Source organism: Typopeltis vanoorti, chromosome 7, assembly GCF_054136105.1.
Source record: "Typopeltis vanoorti isolate ZY-2024b chromosome 7, IOZ_Tvanoo_1.0, whole genome shotgun sequence".
Lineage (NCBI taxonomy): Eukaryota > Metazoa > Arthropoda > Arachnida > Uropygi > Thelyphonidae > Typopeltis > Typopeltis vanoorti.
This window is the reverse complement of record NC_143555.1, coordinates 97,050,514-97,066,243: the sequence shown is the minus strand read 5'-3', so window position 1 is coordinate 97,066,243 and position 15,730 is coordinate 97,050,514. Positions and strand designations below refer to the sequence as shown.

General features: G+C 34.7%; 1 protein-coding gene across 5 annotated transcripts in view; it reads left to right on the top strand.

Moving 5' to 3' along the window:
- LOC150104886 (uncharacterized) overlaps positions 1–15,730 on the top strand; it is a 695,785-nt gene that overhangs the window by 229,985 nt on the left and 450,070 nt on the right. For all 5 annotated transcript variants that reach the window (XM_090395398.1, XM_090395401.1, XM_090395397.1 and 2 more), the window contains exon 9: positions 4,158–4,245. In XM_090395398.1, the coding sequence (XP_090251524.1) occupies positions 4,158–4,245 (88 nt within the window). The remainder of the gene's footprint in view (positions 1–4,157; positions 4,246–15,730) is intronic.

Sequence of the window (15,730 nt, the reverse complement as noted above, 5' to 3'; positions counted from 1 at the left end):
ATGGTACATTATATTGGATTTTTTATTGGACCATGATTTTAATAAACATATATACATAATCGTTGACAAGTTTCTCAAGACAAGAAAGGTTATATTAACATTAAATGCTAAAACAAAAGAATGCAGTAACGACCTAAAAATCAGTTAAAGAAATTGAAGAGCACGCGTGACATCAAGAGCACAAAGCGTGGAGACTTAGTCATTGTTATTAAACTGTGTTTTATAATTTTTTGCGTAATTGAGTTCTACTATAAAGAACCAAGAGGCTATTTTTTTCCGGCAGCGTAAATTAAGTTAAGGGGATAATAAATCCCTCATTATTTTAAAGCCAGATACGAAACTCGGAGATCGAAATCTAAGAGTTTCATGCCAAAGAACTATCGGCAAGTCCAAGCGTAAGTCAACACCTGGGTAGTACAGCACTGGGAAGTTCTTCGGCATGAAACTCTTAGATTTCAATCTCCGAGTTTCGTATCCGGCTTTAAAATAATGAGGGATTAATTATCCCCCTAACTTAATTTATGCCGCTGGAAAAAAATAGCCTCTTGGCTCTTTATCGTAGTAATAATAATATATGGGCACACCGGTCTGGCAATTCGTATAGTAAGGGTATATGTAAGTTCAGTTCACGTAAACCTTGGTATTATCCAGGTTTACCTACTCACTGATGAGATCTCAATAAAGGTCGAAACCGGTCTGGGTAGTGACCTCTCTTCATAATGTAAAACAGTAATACATCTCCTAGGAGCTGCATTTTACATTGTGAGAAAATATTAAGGATAGTGATGGAGCTTGCTCTATCTTTGCTCCGAGTTGCCCTAGTGTTGTACTACCCAGGTGTTGACTTATGCTTTGATTCACCGATAGTTCTTAATGTAATTGAGTTCTGCTAAACATGATGAATTTATTAAGTTTTTCCAAATGTCTTTTAATATCATGCCTTGTTTCTATTGAGGTTGTCTCCTGTCCGGAATACCACTGCAGCTTCTTTAAAGATTCTACATCTGAAATCTTCTTCAATGTATGGCATGGAGCTGTTGTCCCAATCTATGGAATGGTTTGAAATTGAGAAATGATGTGCTAATCTCCTGAGATGTCTGTTCTGTTATTATTTACATCTCCGACATGTTCTTTCTTTTGGATTTCTAGGCTTTGTGAAGTTTGGTCTATGTAAGTCAGTCTACATGAACATAGTATGCTGTAAACTCCTGTGTATTTGTAGAAAGCGATGCTGTCCTTAGGAGATCTTGACATGTGCCGTGTAGTTAAAATAGGTTTAAAAGCAACCCTGATGTTAAAAGGCTCTTCATATATTTTGATGGAGACTGAGCCTGCATAAGGTATGACGATGGACGATGCGTACTGTGTCACTAGAGGTTGTTGCTGGGGGTTGTTTCTATAGAGGATCTTTTGAATTATATTTTGTGGATAACCATTTTTGGATAGAGTTTTTGATATAAGTGAGAGCTCATCAAGTACATCTTTTTCTTCTGTGATGATATTTTTTGCTCTGTTTTTTTTAGTGTATGTATTGCTAAGTTTCTGTGCATAATGATGATTAGATGTAAAATGAAGATAACGTCTGGTGTCTGTAGGTTTGCGATAGGTTGTGAGCTTGATTTGTCCATTACCTTATTTTTTAACTAGTACATCCAAAAAAGATAATTGATGGTTGTTTTCTAATTCTAATGTGAACTTAATTTTATGATGGAAAGGATTTATTTTTTGGAGGAACTCATGTAGGTTTCTTCTGTGTCTTTCCAAACGATGAACACAGCGTCAACATATCTCCACCAGACTGATGGTTTTGGAGTTATTTTTGCTAGGATGTTATTTTCTAGTTTTTATGGAAAAACTAGAAAATAACATCCTAGCAAAAATAATTCTGAAACCATCAGTCAGGTGGAGATATGTTGAAGATGTGTTCATCGTTTGATGAAAAATCTAGGAAATGACATCTTAGCAAAATTAACTTCAAAACCATCAGTCTGGTGGAGAGACATGTTGACGATGTGTTCATCGTTTGGAAAGACATGGAAGATACCTTACATGAGTTCCTCCAAAAAATAAATACTTTCCATCATAAAATTAAGTTCACATTAGAATTAGAAAACAACCATCAATTACCTTTTCTATATGTACTAATTAAAAAACAAGGTAATGGACAAATCAAGCTCACAATCTATCGCAAACTTACAGACACTGGTCGTTATCTTCATTTTACATCTAATCATCATTATGCACAGAAACTTAGCATCATGCATATGCTAAAAAACAGAGCAAAAAATATCATCACAGAAGAAAAAGATGTACTTGATGAGTTCTCGCTTATATCAAAAACTCTATCCAAAAATGGTTATCCACAAAATATAATTAAAAAGATCCTTTATAGAAACAACCCCCCCAGCAACAACTTCTAGTGACATAGTATGCATCATCCATCATCATACCTTATGCAGGCTCAGTCTCCATCAGAATAGCTAGAATCATGAAGCCTTTTAACATCAGGGTTGCTTTTAAACCTATTTTAACTACACGGCACATGTTAAGATCTCCTAAGGACAGAATTGCTTTCTATAAATACACAAGAGTTTACAGCATACTATGTTCATGTGGACTGACTTACATAGGCCAAACTTCACGAAGCCTAGAAATCCGAAAGAAAGAACATGTCGAAGATGTAACTAATAACAGAACAGACATCTCAGCATTAGCACATCATTTCTCAATTTCAAACCATTCCATAGATTGGGACAGCAGCTCCATGCCATACATTGAAGAAGATTTCAGATGTAGAATCTTTAAAGAAGCTGCAGTGGTACTCTGGACAGGAGACAACCTCAATAGAAACCAAGGCATAATATTAAAAGACATTTGGAAAAACTTAATAAATTCATTATGTTTAGCAGAACTCAATTAGGCGAAAAATTATAAAACGCTGTTTAATAACAATGACTAAGTCTCCATGCTTTATGCTCTTGATGTCACGCGTGCTCTTCAATTTGTTTAACTGATTTTTAGGTCGTTACTGCATTCTTTTGTTTTAGCATTTAATGTTAGTATAACCTTTCTTGTCTTGAAAAAGTCAGACAGACCCTAGCTGGCGAAACTAGTCGACGATTATGTATATATGTTTATCAAAATCATGGTCCAATAAAAAAATCCAATATAATGTATCATATCCAGCTAAAACTTATTAAAATTGGGGACATCGATATAATTTTTAGCCAGTTTTCTTCATAATGTGATCCATATAGATGATGAATAAGAGTGGAGATGACACGCATCCTTGTCTTATATTTGATTTTACATCAAACATCTTCTTGTACTTCCTTCGATTCTAACATGTGACTTACATCTCAAGTAGAGGGTTATATATTACTTGGTATAATGTCCCATTTACAGTGTATGATTTCATGATTTTAACAGCTTTTCTCTCAGCACCTTTCATATGCCTTTTCCAGATCTACAAAACTTAATACAAATCCTTACTATATTCTCACTTTTCCCTGACTACTTGCCTCTAAGTAAAAAATCTGATCCCATCTTTATTTGGCCTAAACCCAACTTGCTATTATTCTAGCTTTTTCTTTCACTATTTTTCTCTATCAATCAGAATACACAAATCCTTATATATTCATGAACTTTTGTAATAGCCTGTTCATTCAGTTTATATCCATCTAATACTATCTTCTTAACAAGTCATACTTGCCTTTGTCACATTAAAATTTAAACTTTACTATGCTGTCTACTCTTTAATTTTTTTAAAATCATCCAGTAACAAACTTTAGGTTATCTGAAGCTTTATCAACAAAGAGAGAAATTTATACTTCATATTTGAACCAAAATTTTATAAATATATTAAACAAGGGTTCTAACACTGAACATGGGCTCTCTCCCACTCTAAAAGAAATGTTGCTGAAGATTTCCCTCTAAATACAACTTTGTCATTTCTCTCTGTGTGTCATTTTAAAGGTATTACAACACCAAACAATATCTTTTAAATCACAACTGATTTCAAATAAGCTATGAATAATGCCCAACACCTAAGCCTATTTGTCTATTAGATTTATTCTCACAAAACATATTCTCGTGAAATTTCATTATAAAATCTATAATTATTTTGAGAGGTTTGAACATATTTATTTTAATGACAGCTAACAGCTTTGAAGCAACAACAAGCAGCATTGCTTTCTCTGCAAAAGAAAGCAGAAGACAAATTAGCTGAAGCAAGAGCTTTTCACGGTAAGATTTTGAAGTTTTCTTTTATTTATTCAGAAAAGGTAAAAATTACCCATTTTAGGGCTCATTTTGTTTAAATAATAGTAGACACACTAGAAACAAGAAAAAAAAAGTCACATTAATCATTAACATGCTTAACCAACTCTTGCAATTTGGGCAGTAGACATCAGATTTTTTTACCCATTATTCCACTCTCACTTGGTATTAGTTGTTTATTATATGTAAGAGGGACTTAGCTCAGTCCCCACTTCTAGGTTTACTTTCTTGGTACCTTTCTGTTAAAAATTCTGATATTTTACAGCTGCTAAATTTATGCTTCCAATATATTTTTAGTCCTCAAATGAAGTTCCTGATATTTTCTGATCTTCCAATCCCAGGCATTCATTACTAGTGTGAAACCACCACCATCTTCATTTGGATGCCTGAAGTAAGTAATGTACCATGTTTGGTCTCAAGAACAGATGCCCTAAATTATCTGATTCTTAGTCCAACAGTACTAATGTGTTATAAGCTGTATGACCTTCTGTGGATAGAAATAGAATTTCAAAAGGAGTGGAGCATATATCCAGATCTCTTATCTATTAGACTACTCTTTACCTCCCTGTTGTAAGTGGATCAAATACATGAACCTCCTTAGTTCAAGTTTTCAAAGATAAAAACATGAGTGCCTTTCAGCCTGTCATTACTTCATTAATTCGTTTGGTTGAGCCATTGATGAATTAACTCTAATGTGGAGCAGTTGGAGGCCACTTAAATTATTTTACTTTGGAATTTGCCGTATGAAAAATTGATTTTTAATATTGTAATGTTCACTTTATATTTTATTTATTTCATTTACTCTCAAGAGATATAAAAATTAATTTTGCATATGGGGAATTAAATAATTTTGAAATATGATGTGAAATCATTCTTAAAACACTGGAAGTGTTTTGCAGTCTTTTATTCAAGTCAGTTCAGTGGACCAAATTTTTATTCATGTTGTTTTTTTAATCAAAAATTATTTTCATGATATTTTCAAATGCTTGAGTTGAAAATTAATTTTAAATATTTATATTAAAACAAAACATTAAGCTTTTAAATAAAATTTTGAAATAAATTATCTGAACAAATTTTTTATTTCCTTTCAAATTCTAAATATGCTACATTGTTATCATCATGCTTTCAGTTTTAGGTGTTCTGCTTTATTCACAACAGTAATGTTACATTACATTGTTGGGTTTCTGATTTTGAGATATTTTCAAATATCAAAATGTTATATATAGTAACATTTCAAAAAGACTTCAGCCATCCACCTTTTTATGTCAATACAAATTTTAACATTTTAAACATATGTTAAAAATGTTAAACATATATTGCATTTTTAGCAAATGTTAAAAATGCAACTTATATTTATTTCAGAATGGTCATTTTAGAGATAATATACAATCCATAACTGCTGTAGATATGGTGAAAATGTGTGAAGCACATTATATACAGATCAATTCCAAATTTATGTTTGAGTTATTCTGTCTGATTTCCTGCTAAAATCAGACTTCAGAATTTTTCTCAGGAAGTATTGCATATTTCAACATCCAAAATGGTACAATATTATTCTGCTTCTAAAAGTGCATGGTTTCTTTGTAATTTGATTATTTCAGCCCATTACTTTCTTTTCTGTCTGTACTGTTATCAGTTGTTTTAGGAGATTATTCTAATTATTTACATATAGATTTCCTGGTTTATTTCTCTACATAAAAAATAACTTTGCCATAAAAAATTAAGTTTTGAGAGTTATTTTTTCCCCTCCCTTAAAGTCCTGAATGTATCTACTAATTTAATGCCATTTCTGAAATCAGCTGTATCTAGATATTATGGTTAATAAGGAGTCACTTAAGGATTAAAGCAAGATATGGAGGAAACCTGTATAACTTTTTAAGGAATGTGGAGAACTGACTCACCTTCTCATGATACACCCTGTTAGTAAGAGGAGGAAGAATGAAGTCAACCAAATGGTGGTATTGTTATTGGTTAAAACCGAAAGAAAATGATGTACAGTATGATGGATTTCATGCCGACTGGGACATCGTCCAGTTAAATGGGAACACCGATCTTTTCATAGGGGGAACCAACCAGGGCAAGCATCGAAACATCAGATGCTGGAATAAACTCCGATTCAGTATGAGCAGCATTCAGGATTAGAAAAAGCATTGGAGAAATACTTCATTGCTTCATTGGCATTATAGGTGTTACTGAAACAAAGAAGAAAAAAGTGAGACTCTTCAAAATAATAAATACAAAATGTTATATTCAGACAATAATGATCAGTCAAAAGGAGTAGTTATAATTGTCGGAAGTTTTTCCACTTGGTTATACTATAAATTAAAGCTACCAAGAAATTATACACTTAGTTTAATCTTTTATCAAGTGTAAGCAAACAAAGTTTGCACCTGAAGTATTTTCAGGAGACTGGTGCAACTCGTATATAGAAGCTAATGACTTCACATCACCTCAATAAAGGTCAAAACTGGTCTGGGTAGTGACCCTTCCCATAATGCATAGAATTATACATTTCCACAAGGATATGTGCTTTGCATTATGGGATGCTAAGGCAAGTGATGTGAAGTCATTAGCTTCTATATATGAGTTGTCCCAGTCCTGGAAATACTTCAGGCACAAACTTTGTTTGCTTACACTTGGATAAAGGATTAAACCAAGTATATAATTTCTTGGTGGCTTTAATTTAGAGTATTATATAAATCAAGTGGATATTAAATCCAGCATTATTTCAAAGCTAAATGCAGAAACTATGAAAGTTTCATATGAAATTTGACCAGAGAGCTTACAGGAATGCACTCGCCAGCATTTACGAGTTGCCCTAGTGCAGATAGAAAACATGATCTCTTGTCCATATATTTGCCTTCTATTGGTCCATTTTGATAAGGTTTCACTGGCCTGACAGCTGTTTCAAACTGATTGGTTCTCCTCAGACACCAGGCAGAAGCCTTAAGAGAGCAAAACTGTCATTCAATACTAAGGAACTCAAAGTGTTGGAGAGGTGTATTTTTTATGATCACTTGATCATGTTTTCTATAAGGTCCACACTAGGGCAACTCATAAATGCCATTGAGTGTATTCCCATAAGCTCTCTGGACAGATTTCATACAAAACTTTCATTGTTTCTTCATTCAGCTATGAAATAATGCTGGATTTAATATCCACTTGATTTATATAATTTTACATTGTTTATTTTATTAAATTATTTTAGTAAATTAATTTAGAGTAGTTATAATATTTAATGCTAGGCACATGGATAATCTAGAATGTAGGCAGTATAACGTAGTGATGTGAATAGATGTCAGAATGGGAATTGAACTTATTTGTGTCTAGGATCTCACAGAAGATTCTATTAAGGAAGACATGGAATTTTTAAGGAATTGGAGAAAGCAGCTAATGCAAAGAAAAGGTAAAAGTTTGGTTCTTGTTAGAGATCTAAACAGCAGAGTTAGAAATTATTACCAGATAGATATACAAAAATGTTTTGGAAAGATTTGGAGAAAAGAGCCATGCTAGTAGTAATGGTATGTGCTTTCTGGAATTTTGTTCAAAATATTATTATTATTTAGGCCTCCAAGGAGTCAAAGGACTCATCGCGGGATGTCCTTCCTAGGAAACACAAATCTATCAAGAGTCATCATGGGAAGTCCCTCCTAGGAAACACAAAGTCCATCACACCACTCCTTAAACTCATTGACCATTCTTGCTCTCACCACTATCAGGCAATGCATTCCACAGTTCAACCACCCTCCATACAAAGAAACCACTCCTCATCCTCTTGCTAACAGTTTCCTTTTGTAACTTCCAGGGATGGCCCCTTGTCATCACTCCTTTCCGCTGTTCAACCAAGCAAAAGAACTCCCCAGTGTCAACCCTGTAACCACCTCTCAACAGTTTAAAAGTCTCAGTCATATCACCTTTCCTTCTTCTATCCACCAAACTCTGCAGTCCACATTCCCTCAGCCGATCCTCATAACTAACATTGTACAGTCCTGAAACTATCTTTGTTATCTGCCTTTGTACCCTTTCCACAGTTAATTCATCCCCTTCAAATCCTGGGGACCAAATCTGAGAACAATAGTCCAAGTGTGGTCTGATCAGGATCTTATACAACGGAATGATAACTCTTTTATCTCTGCAGGTCAGCGTCCTTCTCATTATTGCAACAATCCTCTGTGTTATCTTCACTGCCTTTTGCAATATGTCCCTCGAATTTTAGGTTTCTATCACTCATCAACTCCAGATCACTTGTCTTTCCTACTTCCTCCAGTATAGCTCCTCCAATAGAGTATGCACCGTCCCATCGATGTGTCCCAAACCTCAAGACCTTACATTTTGCTGCATTAAACCGACATCCCCATTCATTTACCCATCTGTCTAGCTTATTCAAATCCTCTTGCAGGACTACCACATCTGCACTATTACTAATAACTCTTCCCAGCTTCACATCATCCGCAAACAACTGAATATCCCCCTGCAATCCACTGACAATGTCATTGATATAAAGTACTGAGCCCTGTGGGACCTCACTTGTAACTCTCTGCCTTCTTGAAACTGCCCCCACCATACACAACTCTCTGATACCTATCAGACAGCCAATCCTGAATCCAGTTGACCAACCTGATATCCAAACCCATGTGCTTCAACTTAAATATCAGCTTATCATGTGGCATCCTGTCAAATGCCTTCGCTAAATCCAAGAAAATGGCAGTATATGCCTTCCCCTCATCAACTGCTCTTGTAACTTTATTATAAAAGGCTATCATATTACTAAAACAAGAACGCCCCTCACAAATCCATGTTGACTCTCACAGATAACATTACCCTCATCTGCTCAATGTTGTATAAGGTCCCTAACTAATTTCTGAAAGATCTTAACAACTACCGATGACACACAAACTGGCCTAATTATAGGCCAGTTTGTGTACTTCCAGTCTGCTACCGCCCTTATGCAATGCCACTAGCTTACTTTTCTTACATTCCTTTGGCACCTCTCCCATAGCCAGACTTTCATTGAAAAGTCAGGTTAAAGGAGCTGTCAGTTCCTTAGCACAATTATCTCAAAACTTGTGGTGAAATACTATCCAGTCCCACAACTTTACTGACATCCAGGGTACTCAGTATTTAGAACACGCTCTCTTCCTCCTGCATCTCTAAACCTCGAACCTCCCCATCCCTCTAGTATTAAAATTTACTCCACCAGGATGAAATACACTAATAAAGTGTTCATTGAACAATTCCACTATGTCTTCTGCATCATTCACTCTATTCCCATTTTTATCCCACAATATCATTCTTCCACAATCATTTTTCGTCCTACTGGCCACATAGCTAAAAAATTCTCTAGGATTTTTTTTTGGATCTTAGGGCCAATCTCTTCTCATATTCCAGTTTCGCCTTCCTTACCAGGAGAGTGACTAGTATGCTGTACATACTAGTCACTCTCCTGGCCTGTGTCTTATATTCTTCATGCATCTGCTCTTCACCTGTCTCCTTATATCTCTTCCATAGTCTCTTTTTCACGTGCAGTTCCTATTTAATATTGTTTGTCATCCACTTTACACCAAATTGTGTCCTCTTCTTCACTTGTGGAATACAGCATACTATTACTGCTAACAAATATTCCTTCACAATTTCCCAAGCACTAATGATATCCCGGCCTTCCAATTCCTCCCTCCATGAAAGTTTATAATAGTCTTAGATTATAATAGTTAATTATAATTATAATAGCTATAATATATAATTAAATTATAATTATAATAGCTAAGACTATTATAATCTTAAGATTATAATAGTCTAAGACTATTATAATCACTTGCCTTATAATTCTACATACGTTCCCATTTCTTTGATACTCCTGCATATCTATTCATCTTTCAAGTCAAAACCACATGGTCACTCTCTCCAACTGGTGGGAGAGATGTCATCTCAGTTATTATCAACTCTTCTGATGCTATGACTAAATCCAAAACTCTTGAACCTGTAGTTAAAATCTCCCATAACAATCATTCTTCTTGCACTTGCCAAGCCCAACTGTCTAAACTTCTCCTGGTCCCCACCCCTCTGTGCTCCTTGGTTGTTTGTATCATCACCCCACTAATCCTGTCTTGCCCACCTCTATCTCACACCATATGCTTTCAAAATCATTAGTGTTGCTACCTTCCAAAGCCTCCACTCTTAGAGGACATAAGTTGTCACTTATCATAAGCAGTACTCCACCACCACACTTTCCCTTCCTATCCTGCTGAAAAATGCTGTACCCTGCTACTTCTATTCCTGTTATTATATCCTCCTCTGTCAACCATGTCTCAGTGATCCCAATAATCTTTGTCCAGGCTGATGCTCTCAGCGCCAGCAATTCCCCTCCTTTATTCCGGATGCTCCTGGCATTAGTATAAAGCATAAAAATGCCACTATTTTTATACCCATCATTATCCCTCTAGACTTTACTGGGCTCAGCATTACCTGATTGTCCCCTTCTCCCAAGTACCCTTTTCCACAAGAGGCCACCCCTGCTACCAACCACCCTTGGCATTCTAGTTTCCCTGCATTGACACACTAACTCATTCAGAACAGCAATCTCTTCAGATGCCTACGTCCTTTCTCATTCAAATGTAAGTGGTCTCTCGCATACAATTTCTCTCTGTCCTCAAACACCCTCCAAGCATCCGCATATTCAAATCCTCTCTTTTCACACATTCTAGCTATTATGTTATTAAATATTACTGCTCTTCTGCTCAGCTCATCATTATCATACCTAGGCAACATGCACACTATCTTCCCTCTCTGTGTCTTCTTTCGTACTACCTGAATCAAGAATCTCATATCTCTCGCTGCCCAATTTTCATTACCTCTCAAGTCATTTGTTCCTACCATCACAATCATCTCATCAACACTTTCACTCCTCTTAATTGCCAGAGCCATACTTTCTATTGTTCCGCCAGGCAAACATTCCTCACGCTTCCTATCTTGCACACCACGGATCATTGAGTCACCATACATTACACCTCTTACCACTTCCTCTCTCCTATTGTTTCCATTCTCTCCTCTTCTATCATTCTCATAGCACTCTCTCTCATGCCCTCTCTTCCACTTATCCTATTCTCCCCTCTTCTATCATTCCCATAACTCTCTCATTCCCTCTCTTCTATCATTCCCATATCTCTCTCTCTTATTCCCTCTTTTCCATTTATTCTCTTCTCTCCTCTTCTATCATTCCCATACCCCTCTCTCTCTCATTCCCTCTCTTCTAGTGTTGCCATTCTCTCCTCTTCTATCATTCCCAAAACTTTCTCTCATTCCTACTCTGATTTGCCTTTCATACAACTCTTCCATTCTCCTAATCTCATCTTTCATACTTCTCATCTCATTCACAAGACATTCCACCTCCTCTTTCAGCTCATCTATTCCCTCTCTGCAAATTAGTCACTCTTACTCGCCATTCATTTACTTAATCAAAATATAGTCTACTGATTACTAACACCATGTTAAAACATAATTGTGCACAAATTCCCATGGAAGGAAGGCACATGAAATAAGGAAGGTCTCGTTGATTGTATTATTATTATTATTAAGTCTTGTTTTCATGCTGGTTCAGAACGCAACAATATAAAGAGGACTTAAAATAGGAAGTAATCAATATTTAGTTTTGAACAGAATAAAATTCAATATTGCATAGGAAAGAACAACATGTAAGAAATTTTTAAAAATCATCAAGATCTGCTTTAATGGGAAACTGTAGGACACAATTACACACGTTATTCAAGAAAAAATGGAAAAGGTTGAAAACAAGCACTTAATCATAGAGATTCAGTGGGTGGTGGACTGAAGTTCAACAGGCAGGCAGTTAAAAGAAGAAACCATATTGAAAGTTCCTGGCAATTAAGTCTTTAACAAGTATGTGCTCTGAAAGAATATAGAGAAAAATGTAAGAAACCAAAGGAATGTGCAGTTAAACAAACTTTATGGGAAGACTTGGGTAAGAATATAAAGTTAAGTGTCAGGAAGGTGTCAGAATGTTCTAGTGACTATTGAAAAAGAATAGAAAATGGAGGAAAGAGTACTGTAATGGAATCAGTTGATAAAGATCACATGAAAACTGAAAATAATGATATTCTGGATATCTTGAGTAATTACTGTATATGTCTGCATATAAGACGACTCTCAAATACTACAGAAAAACCCTCGAGGGCGAGTATAAAAAGAGAAGCTTAATCTCTTGGATGAACATTTAGGTAGTTACAATGCATCATTATATAAGAAAATAGGCAGTGTTTATAAACAAATCAGATTAATTTTTTGTTACATAAATTTATTTAAAATATTACAATAGATGTAAGCCTTAAAAAACAAATAATAATTATTAACCTCAATTTTCATGTTAATGTTATTCATCATCATCACCATCATCAAATTCCTGCCATGAATCCTCAAGGGGTGTACAGGATATGATAGTACTACATGAAAAATTTACATCATTACTAACTTCCTATCTACAATTTTCCTCCAAATCAGTCTGTTACTTGTCAAGACTCCAACATTATCAGATCTTACATTTCTATCGTCTAAGGCACTTTGTACTGTATCAATCCACCTATATCTTGATCTTCCTCTGGGTTGTTTTCCTGCCAACCTGGCAGAGAACACTTGTTTTGCTAATCTTTCCTCCTCCATTCTGTTTAAGTGACCATACCACCTGAAATTAGCTCTGCTAACCATTCCTGGATGCTGACAATATCAAGTTCTTTCCTAATATCCTCGTTTTTAATATGATATTGCCATTGATGCCATCTGTTCATGCCTCTAATCTTTCTCAGAAACTCTCATATCTGCGGTCTCTAGTCTTTGGTCAAGTGTTTTACTTCTGACCCAGCTCTCAGATCCATAAGTTAAAACTGGTTTGAACACTGTCTTGTATACAGCTAATTTAGTGTTCCGACTAATTTCTCTCTTATTCCATATGAATTTATTCAATTGACTTCCTACCATACCAGCTTTGTTGATTCTGTTGTCTATTTCTATATTTAATTTACCATCTTCACTAAAAATTGTGCCTAAATAGCTGAAATGTTTTATTTGTTCCACAGGTTCTCCATTCACAACACAGTTGACATTTTCAATGATTCTGCCTATTTTCATTGTCTTTGTCTTTTTATTGCTGACCTTCATACCATATCTATTACAACAATTATTCAATTTAGTCGGTGAATCTTACAGACTAGTAGTGGATTTATTTAGAAGTATAACATCGTCCGCATAAAGCAAAGGGCTGACATTAACATCTCCAATTTTGATATCATGTTTAATACCACTTTCCTTCATAATGTGATCCATATAGATAATGAATAACAGAGGGGATAATGTACATCCTTGTCTGACACCAGATTTAACATTAAACCCATCTTCCTGGACTTCCTTCGATTCTAACTGCTGACTTACAACTCAAATACAGACTAAGTATTGCTTGATATAATGCCCCATTGGCACCATATAACTATAGCGTATTGAATAGCTTCTCTCTTATCACCTTGTCATATGTCTTTTCCAAATCGACAAAACTTAAATACAGATCTTTGTTATACTCCCATGATTTCTCCATTACTTGTCATTGTAGTGACGTGTTGTCTTGACGTTCGAATCCGCCATCTTGCTAAAAGTCACTTTCATAAAATAAAGGAAAACTAATTGCAAATTAATCACTGATCTAAGGGTAGAGAAATTTCTATTGTACTGCGCCACTCTATCCTTAGATAAGTCTATATGAATTAGTAGGATCAATTCAAAATTAGCTAGCAGTCTTTTCATTCATTCTGGCCGAGGTATTTTATTTTCCACTTGGGATTCCCGCAAGATTCGAATTTTTGTGAATGGTGCAGTAAAAAGAATTTCAGACAAATACAACAGTTAGGTTAACAAATAAAGCATTTAATATAGGTCATATAACACTTACATAAATTTTACTTCTAATTTTAAACAATAGAAATAAGTCAAACATTAAGTCAAGTCAATTACATTAGCACAATCTTCCAAGTCTTCACATGCACCTTCTTAGCTTCTGGGCTACAAAGTTTCTACACTTAAATAAATATAATAGAACATCCAATGTAATCAGTTTTCACACATTTCTCAGTCATGCTATAAGTTCAAAATATCACAGGCACTAATAGCTGAAAATATCTTTCAAACAATTCTTATCTCCAACTCTCAATCACGAAGAGTTTCCACAGTTAAAGTTAACAATTCACTATGATAGACCTTACCGGAAATGATTCCTAGAACATCTATTATGTTGTGAGCAAACTTCTGGAATTCACTTATCACACTTAAAGAATAAAAACACATTTACAAAACTTATCCGCAGTTATACTTAAAGCACTATCAATTACGCTTCAGAATTTTTGACATCAATTAGGGCACTTCAACTATCGTTATTACCACTCATAAATTAATTAAAACACTGTGAGGTTCTCTTTAGGGCAAATCGGAAATAAGCTGCAATACTAGATCAGCTGGGTTTATTCAGAATTCTTCCTTGAATATTCAGCTTTTTACTTTATCCGATTGTAGCTTTAAATTTCCTTCTATTACTACTGCTGATTTCAATTTCAGCTAATTATAAAATTCACTTCGTCTTTTTTCGCTTATAATTATTATCCCCTTTAACTTCTGCCCTTCAGAACTTTTTATTTACTTCCACCTCTCTAGTTTATACCCTTGCTTCCTTTCACTTCAAAATTTCCGTTCCAACTCCCCTACTACGTATATATTTTCTCTTCTTATTTTGCCCATGCTCCCTTCACTCGCGCTCGTTTATTTCACGCGTCTCTATGACAACCGATAAACGTAAACATTCTCGCGAATGTTACATTAGGCTATACAACTACATTCAGTTATTACATAACGTTAAACTTTCACAAAAAAGAATAAATAGAATATTTGCATTTCAATAAGTGCGTAGTTAAATTACAAATACAAGTTCTTATAATATTGACATAACAATAAATAAAATAACTTAATAATATTTAATATAGAACCTCTTTATCATTAACACTTTCTTTTGATTAAATAATTAAAAACTTGATATAATTAAGGCAGTTATATGATATCAATTATAATTTATGTTATTTACATTAAATAATATTTACAAATATAGTTCTTGTGACGGAAAATCATGTTGGATTCTGAATCAAATAACATTTATTCTATTTTCTACATAATTAGAATCCAACATCATAAAGTGAAAATCTAATACTGACAGTCTCTATTTGACCTGAATCCAGCTTGTTCTTCATCTAGCTTTTATTCCACAATTATTCTCAACCGTTTCTCAAGTATACCTGCATAAATCTTTCCAGGAACACTCAGTAGGGAAATACCTCTGTAATTCTCACATTTGGTTTTATTTCCCTTTTTATATATGGGTACTATGAGAGCTCTACCCAAATCATCAGGAATT